Source organism: Myxocyprinus asiaticus, chromosome 48 (genome assembly GCF_019703515.2).
Source record: "Myxocyprinus asiaticus isolate MX2 ecotype Aquarium Trade chromosome 48, UBuf_Myxa_2, whole genome shotgun sequence".
NCBI classification, from domain to species: Eukaryota; Metazoa; Chordata; class Actinopteri; order Cypriniformes; family Catostomidae; genus Myxocyprinus; species Myxocyprinus asiaticus.
The window spans coordinates 17,311,564-17,336,470 of record NC_059391.1 but is presented as its reverse complement, the minus strand read 5'-3'; the positions used below and the strand labels follow the sequence as shown (position 1 = coordinate 17,336,470).

Genomic DNA, 24,907 nt, shown 5'->3' with positions numbered 1-24,907 from the left:
GTCTGGATAGCAGTATATTTTGCTCCAAAATTTGTACATATCTTACTGCATTAATGGTGCCCTCACAGATGTGAAATTTACTGAAAGACACTGGCTTTTGGACCTGACGCTGATGACAGCTTGGATGGTCCTTTTCCTCTTTGGTCCAGAGAACACGACAGCTGTTTTTTCCAAAACCTGTTTAAAATGTGGACTCTTCGAACTACAAAACACGATTACACTGTTCTACTTTCCATTTCAGATGAGACTGAGCCCAGAGAAGTCAGCGGTGCCTTGGACAGTGTTGATGTAGGGCTTCTGCTTTGCATAGTAAAGTATTAACTTGCATCTGCGGATGCAGCGGCGAATGGTGTCATGATATCCATTACAGACGCATTACGGTTTTTAAGACAGTGATGTCTGTGAGATCGGAGGTCACGCGCATTCAGAAGTTGTTTTCATCTTGCCATTTATGCACCAAGATTCAACCAGATTCCTTGAATCTTTTAACTATATTATGCACTGTAGAGGGTGAAATGCCCCAAATCCTTCCAATTTGTCTTTGGGGAACATTGTTCTCAAAGCGTTGGATGATTTGCTGATGCATCTGTTGGCAAATTGGCAAACCTCGACCCATCCTTGCTCTTGAAGGACTAGGCTATTTTGGAGGCTTGATTGCCTAACCTGTTTAAAGGTGCACTCAGTAACTTTTTTTGTTTGTGTCATCTTGGACTTGCAGTGACACCTAGTGGTGTGGATGCAGCATAATTTAAAATCAAAAGTTTTCATTAACAGATGCCATTCATAGAATTCACTGTTCAGTCAACCATGAGTAATTTAATCCAAGAGTGAAAGTGTCCAATAACAGGGTGGTTACTGAGATCAAAAGTGGTAGTCGGCTGGTCATGTGACTCTAACATGGCAGCCCCATTAGGGGACCCGCTCCACGTAGAATAAAACAGCTTTTATTAGATTCCTGATATGACTTGAGTTCTCACCTCATGTGAATGTTCATGGCTTTATACATACAGTATATTCCAAAATTACGATTCATTTCTTTAGGAGGAAAACTTTTTTATGAGGAAAAAAAATACTTTAACATCTCCTGTTTCACATCACCTTATTATTTCAACTCATCAGATTGTCATTAGTCCTAAATTGCCCCTATCTCAACTTTTTTGGAGCATGTTGCAATCATCTGATTTGAAATGAGAGTATATTTTCAAAAACTATTAAATTCACAAGGTAAAACATTAAATAATGTGTTTTTGTTGTGCTTTCAGTATAGAACAGGGTGAATCGAATTTTTAAATCACTCCTTTGTGTTTTTATTAGCATTTTACATACTGTCTAACTTACAGACCTCAGTTTTATAGGTATTTACAATTGCGCCACCTGCTTTGTACTATTTTTGGGAGTAGCACACACCCCCCCCCTAAGGAGGCACATGCTTTGGGAGAGGTGATTGCGGCTTTTGGAAAAGGTCATGAGGCATCAGTGTACTACTCCCTGTTAATTCAGAGTATGGGGGATGGAGCTTTAACTTCTATTAAGAAATTATGGGAGAAAGCTTTGAATTTGGTATTGGAGGATGGAGTGTGGACTAAGATTCTGAAAAATGTCAAGTCTGCATCTAGAGATGCAAGGGTTCGCCTTATGCAATTTAAGATTTTACAAAGATTTTATTGGACCCCCTCTAGATTATATAGGCTTGGTCTTAAAGACACACCCACCTGCTGGCAATGCCAATCAGAAGTTGGAGACACAGCCCATGTTTTTTGGGGATGCATTAAGATCCAACATTTTTGGTTAAAGATTCAGAATTATTTGCATGACATTCTGGGCACTCAAATTTTACTTTGCCCCAGACTTTGCATTTTGGGCAATGGGGAAGTTATAAATTCGGGTGACAAATATATAAAAAATTGGGTTCTGACTGGCGTGATGATCGGTAGACAAATTATTTTAAGGGGATGGAAGTCAGACGGAGCGCCACCATTTCCGGAGTGGTGTGCGGAGATGGGGAGGGTGGCGGCTTATGAGAAGATGATAGATGGAAGGCTGGGGGACTTATTTTTCAGGAAGTGAGGTAGGTATCTCTAGGGGAAGGGATGAGGAGGGAGATGTTTAGTTTAACTATGTATGTTTATTATATATTTTATTTTTAATTTATTTATTATTGTTTGTGTGTGTGTATTATTTTATGTGACCACAGGGGTGTTCTTTGGGGTAGGGTGGGGTTGTTGTTTGGGGAGGGATGTTAATGAGTGTTAAAAGTTAAATGTTGATTCGGTGTGTATATGTTGTGTTTTTCTCTGTTGTGTTTTCTCTTTGAATCAATAAAAAATGTTAATTACAAAAAACAATTTGGCTAACCAATTACGTTATGACATCTCTTATACATACAGATCAGGTGGGGTTTATTCGGGGCCGCAGCTCTTCTGATAACATTAGGCGTTTCATCAATATCATGTGGTCAGTGGCGAATGATCAGACTCTGGTCGCTGCCATCTCACTTGATGCCGAAAAGGCGTTTGAGATGGTTGAATGGGATTATCTTTTTAAGATTTTGGATATGTACTTTGGGAGTATGTTTATTGGATGGATTAGGTTACTTTATAGACACCCAGTAGCGGCCATACAAACAAATGGATTAATTTCAGATTATTTTACTCTGGATAGGGGCACCCGGCAGGGTTGCCCTCTTTCCCCATTATTGTTCTGTCTTGACCTGGAACCATTAGCAGCCGCGATAAGAAGGAAAGATGATTTTTCAGGGGTGATGGCGGGAGGTGTGGTGCATAAGCTTTTGCTTTACGCAGATGATATTTTATTATTCGTCTCTGACCCTACTAGATCTATGCCTTGCCTCCACAGAATTATTAGTTCCTTTTCTAGGTTCTCGGGATACAGAGCTAATTGGTCTAAATCCAAAACTTTGGCTCTGACAGAGCACTCAGCCGGGCACTTTTCAGTGTCCCAAACAGGGCATTAAGTATTTGGGTATTTTATTCCCAGCAAATTTGTGTGATTTAGTCAGTTAATTTTGACCCTTTAATAAAAAGGTTTTTGAGCGATGTGGATAGGTGGACTTCACTACATTTATCTATGACTGGGAAGGTTAATATTATAAAAATAAATTGTATTCTGAAATTCAACTACCTACTACAGTCACTCCCCATTGAAGTTCCCCTCTTTTATTTTAAACAATTTGATAGTATAGCTAAATCCTTTAACTGGAATGGTAAATGTCCTCGGATGCATTTTAATAAGTTACACAGGCCATTTGACAAAGGTGGGTTAGGTCTCCCCAAGATTTTGTTTTACTATTATGCTTTTGGTCTCAGAAATTTGGCGCATTGGTCGCTTCCACCTGAGAGAGCCCCTCCCTGGCTCTTTATTGAACAGGAGGTCCTTGCCCCTATCTTGCCATTGCAAAGTCTTTCTACCAAGCTATCCGGAGAAGTAAAGTCACATCCCATTATCTTGCACATGCACTTAGTGCGGACAAAGGTTTCCTGTGTGTTTCATTTGGACATTTACCTGAACGTTGCTGTAAGTATTTGGTTAAACCCTAAATTGTGCATTAACAAGTCCCCTTTCTGCTGGACAGAATGAATTGAGTAGGGTGTTACTACGCTGGGTGACCTGTAGGTATTTTTCTAATTTTCCATGACTGGAAAACTGCATCTCAAAAATTACCTTGCTAGAATGTCCGTTTATACTCACTGATGTATTTCTGTTCCTGTTTCTCATCAGTGTGTCCTCCAAAGTGTCCTATTTGGCAATGGTTTCTGCCAATAACACCTCTTGATTTGACACATACTGTATGTTAACATTCTTGGAATTATGTATGGAATTCATTTATTGACTGTACACTGCAAAGGCAGCACAAAAGCTGCAGTTGATGAGACATATACTATATCACGAAAAGGAGCATCAACAGTACACAGACTACAATTCACAGAATGCTTTTACTCTGAAATTACAATTGCTGACAATGTTATGGATTAATGTCCTGAATTTTTAATTATAAATAAAATCCATGATTTTATTTTTTATTATAAATAAAATTCACAATGGCAACAACGAAGTGTAAGGCTGCACTGATGCAATATAACATTTACACAGAACGAAAGTAGCATCAGAGCTACATTTGCTTGAAGTGGGTCTAAGCTGGCATGGTTTTTATGTGGCATTGCGTCTCTTTTCACTTCATTAGGAACAAGCACATAACTTGCTCAGAGCAGGCTATACTCGACTGTGTAGAGAGAAGAGACCTTATGTTCCAAAACACTTATGACTTTAAACTTACCAAACAGGCTTCTGTGATTGCAGGTCACCTTTTCTGTCAGACAGATGGACCTAGAGGAACACAAGTCCAGTTATGATATGTAAATAGACCAAATCATGCAGACTTTGTCTTTACATTTGTAACACACGAGAAATATTACGGCAAAGCTCGTCAAAATTTGAATGTTGCAATGTATCACATCGTTCATTGCGACGTAATTTTCAACCGATTCTGCGCAACATTTGTTACACATGTAGCAACTTGTACAACTGCTCGTCCTCAGTTATGGGAATGACTAAATACGCGCTATTATCTGTTAAGTTAAAATATTTAATGTACTAAAGTGTTCTGGCCCTATGCCAACAGGAAAACAGTGTCATTTACTTGCCTGTTATTTCAATAACTAAATATAGTCTGATATTTTCCGCCAATTGAGTAAAGTGCGCCTTTGCACATGCGCCTTAAGTTTCGAACGGTGCTCATAAAATGACGCGCGAAAAGTGTCTTTGAACAGCATGTATTCAAAAACATAATAAATAAGCCAAATGCTGAGAGATATTTAATTGTGAAAAACGACATATCAATAATATCACTGCTTAACGGTTTTCAATGCTGAGGACTGAATTACACGCCATTTTACAAGTATCACCGTTGCTGTGACGATCACGAGCATTACCATTTGACCTTTTTACCATAAGTCGTTTACCTGAATCGGTTCTTTGGGCCACTTCAGTCCTCGATTCGTCACTTGGCATGTCTGGCAATCATTCTTCCTGCTGGGGCTGGAGAAATCCCTTTATTTTCAAAAGAATCTTTTTGTGTTTGATGCAGTGGTCTATCACGTCAGCAGCTAACATTTTACTGCTGTGTAGACATGTGTTAATGTCTTCACTACTGCGTAAAGTTGAGGCAACCAGCGTTACTAGAGTTTTACAAGTTTATTCTCAAAAGGTACATGAATTTAGATATAAATTTGACGATCTTCTTATGTTTGTGCTCTGAATAATGTGACTCGTTTCCGTTTCAGCCTTTATGTATAATTTGTTCTGTAGGCCTACTGTCCTACAGTTTATGTACATTGCATATTTGCACATTACATGATTTTGTTGGTTATGTTAGTATAAATACATAACGCACATATGCCTTATAGTCCTATTTATTCCACATGTTTCAGCTGTACCTACCACAATAATATCCACTGGGCCAGTCATGTGGAAATATTCTATTCTGTAATAGGTCTTTCAAATGTATAATATTGTACCCCTAAAGTTGATAAGTAGACTTTGAAATCCAAGATTTAGGATACAGCTCATGATACATAAAATACTAAGAGACTCGTGCAAGTTTTAATATTCAATAACGCACATATCACAGTGTAAATCTGCACATTCTGACATACCTCAGCTATCAGAAATTAATGTTTTTGTTAAGAGGTAATAATTGCCCCCTGGAGTTGATTTTAAGGGTCTTTTTTCCTTTGAGTTTTTTTTCTTTCTTTAACATACAGTATATCTAGATATCAAAAGCATTTCATTTTGGCTATACATTCTTTTTTTTTTTTTTTTTTTTTTGTATTTATTTATCACATTTGCACATATACAGTGAAATTCTTTTTTTTTTTTTCACATGTCAGAGTGCAGGGTCAGCCATGATACAGCACCCCTGGAGCAGACAGGGTCAAGGGCCTTGCTCAAGGGCCCAACAGTGGCATCTTGGCAGTGCTGGGGCTTGAACCCCCAACCTTCTGATCAGTAACCCAGAGCCTTAACCACTAAGCCACCACTGTTGAATGAGCCACACCATCTCATTCAACAGCACTTGCATCTGAGACATATACAGTTGTGTTCAAAAGTTTGCATACCTTGGCAGAAATTGTGAAATTTTGGCATTGATTTTGAAAATATGACTGTTAATGCAAAAAAACTGTCTTTTATTTAAGGATAATGATCATATGAAGCCATTTATTATCACATAGTTGTTTGGCTCCTTTTTAAATCATAATGATAACAGAAATCACCCAAATGGCCCTGATCAAAAGTTTACATACCCTTGAATGTTTGGCCTTGTTACAGACACACAAGGTGACACACACAGGTTTAAATGGCAATTTAAGCTACTGGTCACTATGGTGTCTGGCATCCATAAATAGGCCTAGAACAGAATAGTACGAAACATATCAAAAGTTTGCTTACAGATAAAAACGGAGGAATATATTACAGGGCATTTTTGACCCCACATTATGGGGTATTTTAGTCATTTTAACTATTGTCCTCTGCATAGAAGAATTTAAAGGGATAGTTCAGCCAAAAATGAAAACTCTCTCAACATTTACTCACCCTCATGCCATCCCAGAGATGTGTATGACTTTCTTTCTTCTGCAGAACGCAAATAAGATTTTAAGAAGAATATCTCGGCTCTGTTGGTCCATTCAATACAAGTGAATGGTGACCAAAGCTTTGAAGCTTAAAAAAAGCACATAAATGCAGCATAAAAGTAATCAATACAACTCCAGTGGTTTAATCCATGTTCTCTGAAGCAATCTAATCTATTTTGGGTGAGAACAGACAAAAACATAACTAATTTTTCCACGATAAATCTTGATATCAGCAGTCTCCTTGGCGATCATGATTTCAAGCTTGATTAGTGCCATCTAGCGCTCTGCGCATGCATCAAGCACTAGGAAGTGTAATCAAGCTTTAAATCATGATGGTGCCTAGAGACTGCAATAGCAAGATGCAAAGTGAAAAAGGATTTACATTTTGGTCTGTTCTCACCCAAAATTGATTAGATTGCTTCAGAAAACATGGATTGAACCACTGGAGTTGTATGGATCACTTTATGCTGTCTTTATGTGCTTTTTGGAGCTTCAAAGTTTTAGCCACCATTCGCTTGCATTATGTGGACCCATAGAGCTGAGATGTTCTTCTGAAAATCTTCGTTGGTGTTCTGCTGAAGAAAGAAAGTCTTACACTTCCGGAATGGCATGAGGGTGAGTAAATGATGACAGAATTTTCAGTTTTGGGTGAACTATTTCTTTAAGATCTTGAAATATTTTTTCCTTTCATAATCAAATTCTTCATGATCTCTTTTCAGTTCATGTAAATAATACTTTAAATGTTCCAAAACCACTCTATTGTTGAATGCTGATGATTTAAAATCGATTTTAGTTGTTACATGCTATTCTAATGTATGTACTGTTGTATGTGTTGAATGTAAGTCAGCTCATGTAATAAGCATTTTACTACTCAATAAACCTTGAGGCAATCCAAAAGTAGTGACACTGTGCTACTTAATATAGATTCAATTCACTGTGTCACTGTGTATATAAGGATTTGCAATACTTTTAAACCTGTGACATGATTGCATTTGGTGGCCTTGGGTGACTTGATCCCTCTCAATTCTCCTGAATAATCATGTGTAGCACTAGTTGTAACACATACTGCTGATGACATCACTTGCATTGACAAAGCATGAGGTAATGAGAACCACAGTTTTGGGTTTGAAAGTTCCCCCCTCCTGCCCCCAAAGGGTCTAAATACTGCCTGGGACTGTTAAGACTGTGTTAGGGATCCCATACAAGGGTCAAAGGTCTATTTGTTTGGTGGGTGTCATCTAAACAGGCCAAGCCCACACCAGCCCATAACAGTACTGCAAGAGACCATGATGGGGTCAACCATCTGTAACACGTGGACTTCGTCAGCCATAAATCTTGTGAATCTGGTAAGTAAACAACTTTAATTACTTGCCACCTGTGAAGTTTGTTTTACAGAATGCCAGTAAATGAAACAGTATGCTCATCAACAGGTGCAATACACGCAAGGGACCTAAGCAGTATTGGTTACAGCTTACACCTCTGCACGTTGCTGGTTATTGCATTAAAACTCAGATATTGAGTGACGATCTATCTTGTCCACTATAATTTACACACTGATGGGTTGCTTATTCCCTCATATGTCATCAGACTGCCTGCTCCCTGTCGTCATACTCTCTTTTTCTCTTGTCAGAAGCAGCAGGCATAAGCTTGGAGAGAAACCCTAACCACACCACAAGGAAAGATCTATGGATCCATAACCTGTTTAGGTACTCAAACACACTCTCTGTGTCATGACATGGGCCATTCCTGGGCTACATTTAGAAAACTTTGCTCATAGTTACCTAATCTGTCATCCAGTGCCCATAAAAGTGGGACAGGGTCCTCCACCTCCCCGGGTGCCCCTTTGGACACCTGTGACTGCTGGAGCAGGTTCTTTGGCTCACAGACTGATGGAGAAAACATGTAACACATGCTATTATAATCTGTACATTTCTGCAATATTTGCGAGGAAATTTGGAAAGCATTTTATTGGTTTTAGTGCACACAATAATTCTTATTTCAGAGAAGGATAGTGTTATTCTATTATTATATTTTGTGTGTGTGTGTGTGTGTGTGTGTGTGTGTGTTATTGTAAATATTATATTTTTTTTGTTTTTTTACAATGTCATTGCATTGTTGCTCTCATTTGAGTTAATTATTGTGAGTGGTTATTTGAAAATCTAAAAAGCAAAAAGTAGGCCTGTAGATCATTTTTTGAAGGCAGCCTAACAGCAACAAACACATTACATTTTCTGATACTGTATGTTTGATAATTTTCCAAAACACAAATTTAAGACATAAACAGTACTGAGAACTAAAGCTGGACTAAGAGCTATAAGCAAAAATCTAATTTTGTTGACAACTATTTAGGGTAAAAATAATATGTTATTATCTCTGACTCTCAATGACCTATTTTTGAGCATAATATATGGCAATTTACTGACATATTAGAACTAGGTAATTTTTAAGAAATAGGCTATGTTGCTTGATTTATATGACAGCACACTTCTGAAGGGTTTGTAGTGGTTTTCTACTAAAAGACTTTAAAAAAAAATCTTTGGTATTAATATTTTTCACAACTTTGGAGTAATGCTGAATTTAATTGCTTGTGTAATTATTGGTGGAGGTGATTAAGAAAATCAAAGGCTTTAATTTACTGTTCAGAAGTTCAAATTTAGGGACGAATAAGTTAAGGTGACGAGAGCTGCATTATAGTGTTGTAGAAGTGTCACGCGCATGCTTCATCAAGGGAAGGGGGTGACATCATAACCAATAATGAAGGCGGCTCATCAATGGACAGAGAGCTATAAAAGGAGCTCAGAGTGACCAACTCTAATGTGAACTGATGCGCCAAACTTTGTAATACACCACCCGACCAGCAGTGGTGAGTATATTTTATTAATTTTGTTATTATTTCGTGTTGAAATAATTATAATTAAAAACTATTGTAAAATCATTCTTATTTTTATTCTTATTTCGTCATTAACTAAATATTATTTTGCCAAAACGAAATACTATTAGAATTGTAAAATCAACATGTTACATGTCAATTTAGTTTAATTTATATGTTATAATTTAATTTAATTATGTTATAATTTTATGTATATTAAAAAAGTAATATATACATTTATTTTATTTTATTATTTTAATTGAATATATATATATATATATATATATATATATATATATATATATATATATATATATATATATATATATATATACAGGTTCAAAATGGTTTTCATCACTCTTGGACTTTTGGAGAAAACAGCTGTATTTGTCTCCATCTGTATATTATTATATTCAACAAAGGCAGAGAGCAAGCCACTGAGGTTAGTATTTCATTCATATATATATATATGTATAAATATGTTTTATCTTCACTGATTAAAAATAATACAAAAATGTGTTTTTCGATAGCACGTTAGTTGAAGTAATTTGGGATCATGTATTTCTTTACATTTCTATCTATAAATTATATTTATGTTGTTTATAATGTGATTTTTCGTTTTAATAAAAAAGCAAAAGGGCTATCAATGAAGTGCAGCTTATGCACAACCTTGGGGTGCACAAACACGTGGAGCTGAGACAAGACTGGCTTCAGATGAAACTGCGGGACATTCACACAGCCTCAATCAAGAACGTTCCGGAGAGGACAAGACTCCTTTCAGAGATTATTTCCAACATGAAAGACCTAAATCCAAGGGAAGCTGAAGACATCATTACTGTTCTGGAAAAACTTATGAACCCACAGTGAAAACAGAAATGTATGTAAATGTACTGATGTAAAGCCATCCTGTTCAACATTTATAGGCTATTTATTATTCTATTAACCATATGTATTTTTCTACAGAGTATACCATTTATTTATATTTTTATCTAGCGTAGTTTTCATATTTTAGCGGCGTAGCCGCATAACATTAAAGCTCAACGCTTTTATTTAAGCTATTTATGAGTTATTTGATCATGAAACTTATTTGCTGAACCAAAAACAAAATATTAACGAGTAGGACCAAAATTTTAGAAAAATAGATGCCGGGGTTTTTATGCCTTTTTGTCATAGTGACAGTTTAAATTAAGCAATAAAAACTGTTTTTCCCCCACTGTCTGAACATTTTATGTGTTTATAGCCTATTAATGGCTGTTTTAATGTTATCAAAAGCAATGTGTATCTGAATGTTATCATAATCTGTTTTCTAATGTAGGCTGTTTCTTCATAATTATGTAGGATTGCGATTATTTTGCCATGCTGTTATATTAATTCATTACTGTCTTTTTCATTTTATTGACATTAATAATAAATAGCTAAACATGATAAAGTATCGATTAGGGCGTTAATTGGTTTCAGTAGTTAGACATTTTTCAGCTAAGTCTATAAACTGTAAATATTATATATAAAAGCCATAGAAAAAATAAAATAATTATTTAAAATTATTCTCCGCATTCTGTTTGTTACAACGCAATGTATCGCGCCTTCTATGGAAGAAATACATTTCAAATGCTGCGCTATCAACAGTTGAATGGAGCGCGAGGTGGTTGCTATGGAGATATCCGCGTGTTCTCGCGATATTCGCTTCTTGGTAAGCCATGTAACTTGAGCTTATCTGTTCCAGTCCTATATCCTAGACTGGAGTGATGATGAGCAACATGCTGAAGTAGATTCATGGAAGTAAATAACCTGCCAGATATTAACTTTTGTCAGAGAGTTCACGTATATACCTTGTGGCAAACATTCAGCGTTAACCAGAGACAGGTGAGAGATCGTCACTGTACCAAGCTAGCTAGCAAGCTAACTGATTAGCTAGAGTGAACTAGTTAAAATGTGGTAAAAAATGTGACGTAACTGTCCAGAGACAGTTCTCTGTCAGTCTCAATAAAAGCTGGAATTCTTGGAAAAAATAAATAAATAAAAACATACCAGTGAAACAATGGTGTTTTGAAATATGATTAATATTTGAAAACATTTTGTCAACCAAATGAAAGTCATGTGGTATAATCAACATGTAGATATCCCTTGTGTTGTTTATATTGACAAAAATCATAAAAGAGAGAAGACCCATTTAGACCCTCATGACTGTGTTTGATGAAAAAAATATATAAATATGATTATTTTGACATTTTTATGATAAGGCACATTTTGTTCAGGTGATTTGGTATAATCCTGAGAAATCATTGAAATTAATGATTAAGTTGTGTACACACATGTACTGAAGATGCAAGACGAGTACTTTAATACCTTTCACTTCATGGTTGCAGCACATTACATTTTTGATGTTTTTAAATTGATGTTTGATGTTTTTTTCTTTTTTTTAGAAAATGCTGTAAATGTTTTTCAAAAATATATAAAACCAAATTGGACACAAAAGTTAAATTTCTACGAACTTGACACGTGTTTCTAAACTAGATTTTAAAAGATTTATCATTTTATCACCCCGGACAACCTTATGTCCATAATCCAAAATATAAAGCAAACATTGTTTTAAATGAATAATTTGTGTCTATATAAAAGAAGCAAACGGACAAAAAAAAAAAAAAAAAAAAAAAGAGTTAACAAATACAAAGTAACTTGTCACAGTAACAAACATAAAGACACATTTGACACTTTCTTTTGCTTTGTTAGGATATGAAATCTGAAGACCTTTAAATCCTGTAATATCAGCTTGGTTGAGATGGCCACACACCCCATCTCTTATGACAGCCTGCACTCGAGTGACTCAGAAAATTGGGATCAAAAGACAACTTGTCGGTCAAGGAGAGTTTGCGGACACTCAAGGTAAGACAGGTTGATAACAAATGTTTGTAGTCATGGGAGTGTGCACCAGAGGCCTGTACCATGAAGCCGGTTTCGGTGGCTAGCCAGGTAAGTTTTAGTTTAGTTTGCCTCAACCCCAAGTTTTAGGTACCATGAAAGTTGGTCGGCTTTTAGCAGTTTCATCGCCATAGCAACTTACGCTACATGGCTAACCTGCTCCGTAGCAGGTTTCGTTTTGGATTACAGATCGCTAACAGATGCTGAACCAATCAGCTGTGAGTAAAATGGCATCTCTGATGCAGTCGTCACTCCCCTGTGTCTCTTAAAGCACACTTTACACTTTAATAAAATCTTAGAAATCCACAAAATCGACTCTTCGTGATAAATTATTTATTTGAGAATCTAAATGTAGATTTTCAGCAGATAGAGTCTTATATTTTATTTCAAATTTAATTGCTTTTCATTTACCCTCTTTAGCCATAGCAATCTTTGAAAATACAAGCGTAATATATTAGGCTATCTATAAAACAGCCAGTAAGATGGATTAATATGATACCTGCAGAAAATAATCGTTTTTAAAATATTAAAAGCTCAAGATTAATATGGAAAGGCGTGAACGCCACCCAAAACCCTTCTTTCTTTCATGGACTTGAGATGAACATACAGTATTTTACTAGAAGTTATAATAATATAAGCAATAAGCAAAATAAAAGGTACACAAAATACGTCTTTTATAAAAAGAACAATACGTCTTATTATTGCGTAACAATTTTTTGCATACAGTATTCCAAGTGCTTACTTTTTAATTAACCAGTAGCAGCCTTTTTTTATGCTTTTTTTTTTTTTTTTTTTACTAAAGACAATGTACAAATTGTACATCAAGAAAGAGAAATAAAAAAAAAACACTGTTATTTTGAATAACATATCAAATAACCATTCACAACATATTCTATAAATAACATGTGTAATTCATTCATTTACATGTTATATTTTATTTCAAATAATGTGGAAAGTTCAGGAATCACATCCTTTTTTTTGTAAATATTAAATGAGATAGGACATCATACCTCGTATTTTAACTAATTTTGTTCAAAAATCAAGAATCTGAAGGAAACAATCTGTCTAAATTAATTTATAATATTTTTAAGCAAATCCTATTTGTTCACATTCCAGACTTTTTTTTAATTAATTTTAAATGTTACTTTCTCCATTTGGTATATTTCCTAAATGATTTCTCTCCCTCTTTGAAATTGTGGGAGTTCTGGGTTAAGCCAATTTTTTGTAATCTGTTTCAAAGCTGCTATTCTGATTACCCTAAATATATTTGGTTCAGTTTTATTTCTTAAGGACAATGGCATTTTACCCAAAATGAGGTTTTCTGGATTTATTACTATTGTGCAATTAAATATTAAATAAACCTGTCTAATCATTTCATTCCAATAAGTTGTCAATTTAGAGCACTCCTATAGAATTGGACTGTAATGAGCCTTTTTTCTCCACAATTTCTTCAACAATCCCCTTTTACCATGCTATTGTATTTACGTTGATTAACAAAGTATAAAAAATCTCATTTGTATCTTCCAAGCAGATTCCCTCCAAACACTGGATTGAGTAGTATGGAATGTATTATATGATATTTCTTCCCAGTCTTGCTGACTAATTTTTATTTTTAATTCATCCTCCCATCTACATATAATTTAATTAAGAGTGCCCTCTATATCTCTTTCAAGTGCATTCTTTAAAATCCAAAATTTTTTATTGTATTTGTTGTATTGTTTGTATCAATTGTATAATTATAAATTATATAATTTACTGTACCTTCTGTTAATAAATACCTTAAGGCAAATCATTGTGAAAATATGAAGAATTAAAATACATTTAAACAGCACAATATTATTGTTATAAAAATACGAAAAATTAAAACGGACTTTATACTGCACAAAAGATCACCATGAAATCACGAAAAATTAAAACAGGATTTACACAGCACAAGGGTACAGTGTACAATTATGAAGAAATTAAAGACATTTACACCGCAAGATGAAACACTGCGGCTGCTTCGAGAGCTGAAGAGGACTCCTGGAAACAAATTCTGAATGTGACAAACATATTAAGTGAATTCATATATCAAAACAAGAACATACATGCTCATTAATTTTAAAAGCATAAAAATGTTATTTAAAAACATTTTAAATTGAAAGCTTAATATAATTTTATACTATTACAAATTAACAAGCTACAGTTGAATAATAAAAAAGTGAGCACTCTGAATATTGTGAGCAATAGTTGCCATGCAGTAAGACGTATTTGTTCTTTTTTTTCAAAGACCTATTTTGTGTACCGCTTATATTGAACTTCATGTGAAATACCGCATGTTAATCTCTAATCAATGAGTGAAGGGGTTTGAGAGGCATTCATCCCTTTCGCCATCTTGTGGAGAGATTACATTTTAATATTTCAAAATCGATCACTATTGGCAGGTGTTACATTAATCCATCTTACTAGCTCTTTTATAAATAGCTTAATATTATATTATGTTTATATTTTAAATGGTATTTTATAGCTGAGTAGATAAATTAAAAATGATAGTGTATTTAAATAAAATACAAGACTTAATCTGGCAAAAAAAAAAATATATAAATAATTTATCATAAAGAGTCGATTTTGTGGATTTCTATGAATTATTATTTTTTTAATGCGCTTTAAGAGACACGGGGGAGTGATTTCATTGTGTCAGAGATGCCACTTTACTCCCAGCTGATTGGTTCAGTATCTGTTAGTGATCTGAAGAACAAAACCTGCTACAGAGCAGGTTAGCCGTGTAGCGTAAGTTACTATGGCGATGAACACTGGTAAAAGCCGACCCACCTTCATGGTAACTAAAACCCAAGGTTGACGCAAACTAAACTGAAACTTACCTGACTAGCCACCGAATCCGGCTTCATGGTACAGGGCCCTGATGTCTCCGAAACCTTGAATCATCAAATATTCAGATGCCTGAGAAGTGCACAACAACCATATTAGCAAAGCAAATAAAAGCTGATAACCAAAATAAGCCACAACACAATGAAAGAAAGCCACAATACAACAAATTAAATCCCCAACAAAACAGAAATGCCACAGCACAACAGACATAAGCCACAACACAGCGTAATTAACAAAAAATACATATTTTTAAGCTCTGTATTTTAAGTCATGTGGCAGTCTGACTCAATGCATGATAGATCATGAGGCTTCTCGTCACACTGCGAGTCACTACAAGAGTTCCCTGGTCAACACGTAACAAAAGAGTGTTGACCGGGGATCTGAGCAGTTCACCTGAACGCTTAGGTGTCTGAGCGGGGGCTACAGCCTGAATACAGCCCATTTTCATGGGAGCAGGACACCTTACAAAACCTGCCAGTAAGCAAGAATAGCTGCAGTTACTGTGACGTCATTGCCCGGTACGGATTCGAGCAAATGTTGATGAAGTTATGTGCATTAAAGGAATAGTTCATCCAGAAATAAAAATCCTCTCATTATTCACTGACCCTGATACCATCCTGGAAGTGTATGACTGTCTTTCTTCAGCAGAACACAAATAAAGTTTTTTAGAAGAAGACAGAGCTCTGTCAAGTCCTTTATAATGCAAATAAACGGTTGCCAGCACTTTGACGGTCCAAAAGTCACAATTAGGCAGCATGAAATTAATGCATGCGACTCCAGTCAATCAATGAATGTCTTCTGAAGCGAATCGATAGGTTTATGTTAGAAACAAGTTGATAATTAAAACATATTTAACTTTAAATCTGCGCTTCCTTCCAGGGCTCTGATGCTGTTTGAAATGGCTGAACTCTCGTTTGACCCTGTAAATAAGCGCCGCGTCCGGATTCTTGCGTGAACTCGCCGATGTGCTTACATCACAGAACAGCTACGTGATGCATCAACTGCTGGCAGTTGGAAGCGCTTTTTAAAAGTTAATAATGTTTTAATTATCTATTTATTTTTTTACACAAATGTATAGATTTGCTTCAGAAGACATTAATTGATTGACTGGAGTCGTGTGGATTACTTTTATGCTGCCTATAAGTGACTTTTGGACCTTCAAAGTGCTGGCACCGTTTACTTGCATTATAAAGACCTGACAGAGCTCTATCTTCTTCTAAAAAACTTTGTGTTCTGCTGAAAAAAGACAGTCACACACTTCTGGGATGGCATCAGGGTAAGTGAATAATGAGAGAATTTTCCTTTTTGGGTGAACTATTCCTTAAAGAGTTCTGGTAGAAGCCTAATCAGGTATTGGCCAGAGCACTAAAAGGGATAGTTAACCGAAAAATGAAAATGATCTCATTTATTCACCCTCATGCCATCCTAGATGTGTATGACTTTGTCTTCTGCAGAACACGAAGAATTTTAGAAGAATATTTCAGCTCTGTAGGTCCATACAATGCAAGAAAATGGGTGCCAAAATGTTGATGCCCCAAAATGCACATAAAGGAATCATAAAAGTAATCCATATGACTTCAGTGTTTTAATCTATATTTTCAGAAGTGATATTATAGGTGTGGGTGAGAAACAGATCAATACTTAAGTCCTTTTTTGCTAGAAATTCTTCTTCCTGCCCAGTAGGACACAAGAAGAAGAATGTGAAAGTGGTCTGTTTCTCACCTACACCTATCATATTGCTTCTGAAGATATTGATTTAACCACAGGAGTATTATAGACAGCTTTTATGCTGCCTTATGTGATTTTTGGAGCTTCAATTTTTTGGCACCCATTTACTTGCATTGTATGGACCCACAGAGCTGAAATATTCTTCTAAAAATCTTCATTTGTGTTCTGCAGAAGAAAGTAAGTCATAAACATCCAGGATGGCATGAGGGTGAGAAAATGAGAGAATTTTCAATTTTGGGTGAACTATCCTTTAAGTACAAATAAATACAGCTATTTTTTTCTGATAATTTTTTCTGTTGTGTCTTATCAATTTTGTTTTGTTGTAGCTTAATTTTGTGTTGTAGCTTATCTTCATAGTGCTGTGGCTTTTCCATAGTGTTTTCAGCTTTTATTTGCTTTGCTAATTTGGTTGTGTTGTGCTCCCCTCGGCCACCGTACATTTGGCATTGAACAGATGATCTGCTTGATTTTTAAGAATTGCATATATTGATCTTTTACTGCAATTTTCACTGCAGTTCAATCAATAGTCAACCCATTTCTTAGATATATTTATTTGCCTTCATATTTTATGGGTTCCTTAGGTGGTTTTTGCTCTGTTCTAATGGCTTTATTTGTTTCCAGGGATTTTTGTAAATGTGTTGTAAAGACAATTGCTGTCTTTACTATTTCGTCAATTGATCTATGTATGCTATGACTGTGTTTATTATTGAAGCTGCTGGGGGGGAAGAGTTTTTAACTGTTCATCCTTCAACTGGTGTTGTGTGTCAAGGATGTTTAATTTTTTCACTTCAGAGTTCCCATGGTCATGGAAAGCCTGGAAATATCAGAGAATTTTAAAATTGTGATTTCAAGGCCTGGAACATTAATGGGATCTTTTGTAGTGGAGATGCATTTTTCTAGTTTAATATTTTGTTATCTAGAAAATGTGTGCGTGAAAACATGTAAAGTATGTATAATACGTAAAGTGAGTTTTAAAAATGCTTATCCAGTTAACGAACGACTGGAACAGTCATTGGTCAAAAGGTGTGGGAACTCTGTAACTTACAGAACAGTATGTACATAAGGTATCTTATCGTATGTCTTTGTGGACAACTGCGCCACCTGCTGGCCTTTAAATAGTAAACAGTTTTAAGGATGTAGTCGGAAACAATGGCATTCAAGCCTCATGTTTATGAATGAAAGGAAAGGTTAAAGAGAGCAGATGTGAGGCACTGTTGGGATCATGGTAAAGGAGCGATCGTTTAGGAAAAAAAGTAAATGTTTCCCTGATTACTGGAGTAAAAAATGAAAGAAAAGCGGGATATCATTGTTCTTAATCTTGTTTGATTCGAGGACGCCCTTCATAATCACAGGGATGCGTAGAGGGTGGGCTATATTATAAAGGGATACATTGATAATTGATTTCGAACGAATATATAATTATAATAATTTTATTTATCACCCAATTATACATTTGCGCACATACAGTGAAATTCTTTTTTTTTTTCACATATCCCAGCTGTGCTGGGATCAGAGTGCAGGGTTAGCCATGATACGGCGCCCCTGGAGCAAATAGGGTCAAGGGCCTTGCTCCAGGGCCCAACAGTGGCATCTTGGCAGTGCTGGGGCATGAACCCCCAACCTTCTGATCAGTAACCCAGAGCCTTAACCGCTGAGCCACCACTGCCATATCTATTTATTGTCACTCAACCATATAAAAGTCTTGGGTGCAGTTCCAAGCAACATAGCAGTCATGACAGTGATGAAACATATACCAGTTTACAATAAACATCAGATTAACACAACACAATGTACATATTTTACATATCTAATATACACATAATTACACACAACACAATATACATATGTACAGTATACAATACACACAATATAGAATACACAATAAAAATAGTATATATAAAATATAAAGTAGGTTGTACATCTTGAAAATCATGACGGGTATGACTTGAAATTATGACATGTTTTGCATTACCGCGAACACCTTAAATTTGCATCACGATCGGAATAAGAGGTCATAATAATCATAAAAGTCGATCTTCGTCTTGTACAGCACTGTAAACTTTCTTGCCTTTGATGTACATGCACTTTAAAATGTCAATGTGAATCAAGGACATTTTCTATTGGCATCACTTCCATGCTCCATCCCTCGTCTCTTCCACCAGCCCTTTGGAACATCAGGAGATGTTATAAAGGGTCGGGCTACGTCATCAAGGCAGCCTCCGAGTGCTACAGCAGCGGAAAAAGCGACCAGTCATTCATGCGAGCGCGAGCGTCTCCGTCAGGTTACTATGCTACCGTCCTGCCGTGTCTCGCGCCGATGCTACCTGAGGGCGTCCTTTATTTCGGGAGAGCACCGTTTCAAGGCTGTGTTCACAGCGAACAACTTTCACAGGAGTCCTCGAATTATGCTGAAGTTTGAAAGTAATGCCCGAGGATGCTAAGTCGGCTGGCAAGCCCTCGTTGTCCGAAGGAGCGCGCGTCCTTTGTGCTTTCATTCCTCAGTTGCTGCCGTGCTGCTTTGTCTTCAATTTAAAGCCGCGCGAGACAAGCGGGTACGTACCCGCGCTTCATTTGTGAATGAGACTTAAAAAGCTGAATGATTTCCTCAAGAAACAAAGTAATGAGATTGAAATAAGTTACATTTAGACCTTTCTGTTTTTTTAAGAGACGTATATTTATATACTATTTAGTAAGTTGTTCTCTCATCAAATATTCTATCGCTTAAAAAATTGGAATGTATCAGTTTGTTTAACGCATGTCAGGATGCTGTGTGCTTCGGAAACGCATTGTCCTGCTGTTTAACATTAGAAGAGCTTCGTCAGCAGTGCACTGCATTTTTTATGCTACTTTCTCTGTAAGTAACAGAACGCTTTGTGCGCCCTTAGTTACTTGGGAAAAAAATGTTAAGTTATGCACAGGTCTTTCTTTTCTATTTTTTGTTCTTTCTTCTTTTTTTTTTTATCCATGCTGATTGACATGCAGAAGGACAGATCCCCAATTGGCTTGTCCTGTCAAGAGGGTGATCTTGTCCCTCGGGGTTTCGGAGACACCACAGACATGCCATCATTCTAATTCTTAGTGAGCCACTTCTGCCTGTCACATTGCTGGGCTGATTTAATAGAGAAGCAAAAAAGTATCTTGACGTCTAATTGTAGTATAGCTTCATGAATTTGCAGATTTTTTCAGGTGGATCTATGAAACTGTCTATATACAGTACAACATTCAACACCAGACACCATTGAGTGAGTCTTATCTTATGTGCTGAATGAATTTCTGTAGGCTGCCAAAGAGTCATAAGACTGTTGAGATGGTACTAAAAGGTGCTGCTGAAGTTCAGGTTTCACCATCACAGTAATGGCTTTGACCTTGGCTGCTTAATTATCAATCAAAAAGCGAGACTGAAGAAGCTTAGTATGAAGGTTTGCATAGAGAATAGAAATCTCCACAAATATGTATTTATTTATTTATTTTACGGCTGGTACAGATTATTTTTTATTTTGTAATGCTCAGTAACTGATGTGCAGAACCAATTTAGATTTTGTTTCTACAATAAAAATGTAATAATCATTGGACTACAACAATACAATAGTTTATTAATAATAAAAAATCGCCATCAGATTTCTGCAAATTGTTTTGTAAGCTCAAAATGCAACTTGTTTCTTACAAGAGTGAATGGCTGTTATGTAAAAAAGTAATTATGCAAACAATACATAAGTTACTTTACCTGTGAATACCATTGTTTCCTGTCAAAGGAATATTCCGGGTTCAATACAAGTTCAGCTCACTTAACAGAATTTGTGGCATAATGATGATTTCCACAATTTTATTTATTTATTTATTTTTTTACTTTCCCTCCTTTATAAAAAAAATAAAGAGCAAATATGGCTGTTACAGTGAGGCACTTACAATGGAAGTGAATGGGGCCAGCTAGTCCAAATGCTAAAATACATGTAGTTTCAAAAGTATAGCCACACAGGTGTAAATATTATACATGTTAACATGATTTTAGTGTTCTAAACTTAAATTAACCCTGATTTTATCTTATTGAAATGTTGCGCGCTTGCTCTGCAGCATGTGGGATAATTTAACTTACAGCAAAACAGATGCAGCACTTATTGAACTTACTGAATTTGTCACTGTTGTTGAGTATGGTGGTGCCGTGGGCTTTGGTCATGCTCGGGTCGGTTAATGGGGTCACATAACTTGTGGCTGTTGCAATCTAGAGAGCCAAAATAAATCGAGGGGTCCAGATTGGGCAGCACTTTCACTTGGATAAAACAAGCCCTATTTCCAGCCAATTCATAATTTATTCAAACAGAATATTCTCCACGCTTGAATGGACACTTTTCCCCTTTATTTTTTTGTGCAGGAGAAGAAAAAAAGCACATCAGCTCCATAAGAAAAACAAAGGCATTTTGGTACTGTTTTGGTCTGCACTGCTCTCCATTCTCCTCTGTTCAAGGGCATTTGCTTTGTAATGATCCTGTTTCCGCCCCCTGGGGAATGAGTATTATTGCCAGAAAATATTAACAGCACCTGGGCTTTGCCTAGGCTGCCTGGAGGTTCATTTTAAATTAGCAGTTTAAGACGCGAGTTCAGAAATCAGTTCTGTGTACGTAAAGGATTTATATGAAATGTTCTATATGAAACATCCATTTGAGTTCACACAATTCACAAACTAAATGAAATACAGTGGGGTTCAAAAGTCTGACTCCACATTGAACATCTGGTATACAAAATTTTACTCATTTAAAGGTATAGTTCACCCAAAAATGAAAATTCTCATCATTTACTCACCCTCATGCCATCCCAGATGTGTATGACTTTCTTTCTACAGCAGAACACAAACGAAGATTTTTAGGAAACTGTCTCAGCTCAGTATGTCCATACAATGCAAGTGAATGGTGATCAGAACTTTGAAGCTCCAAAAAGCACATAATGGCAGCATAAAAGTAATCCATAAGACTTCAGTGGTTAAATCCATATCTTCAGAAGCAATAATATTAGAAGTCGACCAATAGTGGGTTTTGCCGACACCGATAACTAAGGTGGGAATACAGACCGATAGCCGATTAATTGGCCGATAGTTTTTCAAATTTATAATTTGAATAAAAATTTTGCACTCAATGTACAATAGTGCTGAACTTTAGTATTACTTTCCATGGCGATACTTTAATACATTTCTCCCACACTGGTACCTTCTTCAAAGCCTTTGCCATCTGAAATTAATGAAAATATTAATTAAAATATTACAGGTCAAATGTGTTTGTTGTTCAGTAGTAACATAAAACACTGCCTTACAAAGCCAAATAGCGACTGTATGCTTTATCAATACTGACAATATTTATTATTTTGTTTTATTGTCATTTTAAATCTATAAATTATGTACAAGAAAGGGAGAGACAAAAAGGGACAGAAATTTTTTTTAACTCAAGTCTTGTCTTTTTAAAGGTAATTTTAGAATGGCATTGTCTGTGTTATATATCCATGTGCCCTCACATGAACACATTGTGTTATATAACAATGTGCTCTCTCATGAATATCACATTTATTTCAGACAGATATATTTTACCATGCTCTTAAGTTTTTTTTTTTGTACATATCTACATCATAAAATTAGGAAGTTTAGACAAGTTAATTTTGTCAGAATGGAGAAAAAAAAAAAACTTGAAACAAACTTTATAGTCAAAAAACGATCAAACGGAAAACTATAAAACTGTTCCTGTGCGCTTGCATTCACACAATAAACCGTGCTCGCGCTTTGTCCTCTGAAGCAAACTAGCAACTGAGCAAAAACTCAGGCAGCATATTCATAAAAGGTTGCTATTAATGATCGATTTATAACTGATAAGTAATGTATAAATTCACAATCAAAACCTCTTTGGAGCGCTCATGTTTATAGTCTGACTGGAACAAATTGGACGCACCTCTATACCTGGTCTTAAATGACTGATTTATTGTACAATGACAATAAAAATAACGTGCATTTTATACATACCTTGGCTTTTCTCTGTCCATGTTTTAAACCTGGGTTAGAAGCCTCAGTCTCTATAAATAGCCTAGTCATGTTGCACAACAAACTCCTTGCGGAGAGTGTGATTGTTTTATGTAACCTCTGGATGGCGCTGTTATATAGTTGAACCAAGGAGTTCAGACTGTAGAACCCTCCAGCGCCAGCCATGAAGAAATTAAACCAAAAATAACTATCGGAAACTATCAGAGTTGATTTTTTTCCGATAGCTAAAAAACGCAACTATTGGCCCGATTAATTGGTAAATCTGATATATCGGTCTATCTCTCAGCAATGTAATAGGTGTGGGTGAGAAACAGAACAATATTTAAGTCCTTTTTTATTCTAAATCTCCACTTTAACTTTCACTTTCAGATGTGAAAGTGAAACTAAACAGACACCACATGTGACTTTCAGATGTAAAAGTGGAGATTTAGTGTAAAAAAAGGACTTATATTTTAATCTGCTTCTCACACACCTATATGTGATATTTGGAGCTACAAAGGTCTGATCACCATTCACTTGCATTTTATGGACCTACAGAGCTGGAAAAAAAATCTTTGTGTTCTGCTGAAGAAAGAAAATCATACACATCTGGGATGGCATGAGGGTGAGTACAGTGCTGTGAAAAAGTATTTGCCACCATCCTGATTTCTTCTGTTTTGTATATCTCATTCTAAATTGTTTTAAAAATTCAAACAAAACATAAAACTAAGGTAATCTGAGTAAACACAAAATACAGTTTTTAAATGCTAATGTTATTTAATGAAGCAAAAAAGTTATCCAATACCAACTGGGCCTGTGTGAAAAAGTATTTTCCACCTAGTTACTAAATCCCCAAATCAATGAAACTGCATTCATCATGGGGTTCAGCTGGACTAGACACACCCAGGACATATTACTGCCAGGCCTGTTCAGTCAAATCAACACCTAAATAGAACTTTTTCAGCAGCATGAAGTTGGCTAAAAGGTCTCACCTAGTAATACACTATGCCAAGGTCAAAATAAATTCCAGAAATAAGGGAAAAGGTGATTGAAATACATCTGTCTGGGAAGGGTTACAAAGCTATTTCAAAGGCGCTGGGACTCAAAAGAACCACAGTGAGAGCCATTATCTCCAAATGGAGAAAATTTGGCACAGAAGTGAACCTTCCCAGAAGTGGCCGACCTTCCAAAATTCCTCAAAGAGCACAGTGATGACTAATACAGGAAGTCACAAAAAAGCCAAGGACAACATCCAAGGAACCACAGGCCTCTCTCACATCAATAAAGGTCACTGTTCATGACTCCACTATCAGAAAGACACTGGCCAGAAATGCCATCCATAGAAGAGTGGTGAGGCAAAAACCACTGCTAACCCAGAAGAACATTAAGGCTCGTCTGTATTTTGCCAAAACACATCTTGATGATCCTCAAACCTTTTGGGAGAATGTTCTGTGGACTGTTGAGTTGAAAGTGGAACTGTTTGAAAGACGGGGTCCTGTTACATCTGGCGTAAATCAAACACAGAATTCCACAAAAAGAACATCATACCTACGGTCAAACATGGTGGTGGTAGTGTGATGGTGTGGGGATGCTTTGTAAGCTTCAGGGCCAGGGCGACTTGCAATAATTGAGGGAAACATGAAAACTGTATTTTGTGTTTACTCAGGTTGACTTTGTTTTGTTATATCTCGTTTGAAGATCTAAAACAATTTAGTATGAAAAATACACAAAAATAGAAGAAATCAGGAAGAGAGCAAATACTTTTTCACAGCACTGTAAATTATGAGAGAATTTTCATTTTTGGGTGAACCATCCCTTTAAACCCAGAAATAAACAAAGATTTGGATTTGGAAAAGTTTTAAACAAAGAAAGGATATGAAG

General features: G+C 36.0%; 1 protein-coding gene across 2 annotated transcripts in view; it reads left to right on the top strand.

Moving 5' to 3' along the window:
• Positions 1–11,213: 11,213 nt before the first annotated feature.
• The window catches only part of LOC127437577 (BTB/POZ domain-containing protein 10-like), a 34,724-nt gene continuing 21,030 nt past the window's right edge, over positions 11,214–24,907 (top strand). Inside the window, exons 1-2 of one of the 2 annotated variants that reach the window (XM_051692587.1) lie at positions 11,214–11,379; positions 12,247–12,399. In XM_051692587.1, coding sequence (XP_051548547.1) covers positions 12,296–12,399 — 104 coding nt within the window. In that variant the 5' untranslated portion in view covers positions 11,214–11,379; positions 12,247–12,295. Of the gene's footprint in view, positions 11,380–12,246; positions 12,400–19,235; positions 19,584–24,907 lie in introns of those variants that run through there. The other variant, XM_051692586.1, reaches the window with a different exon arrangement.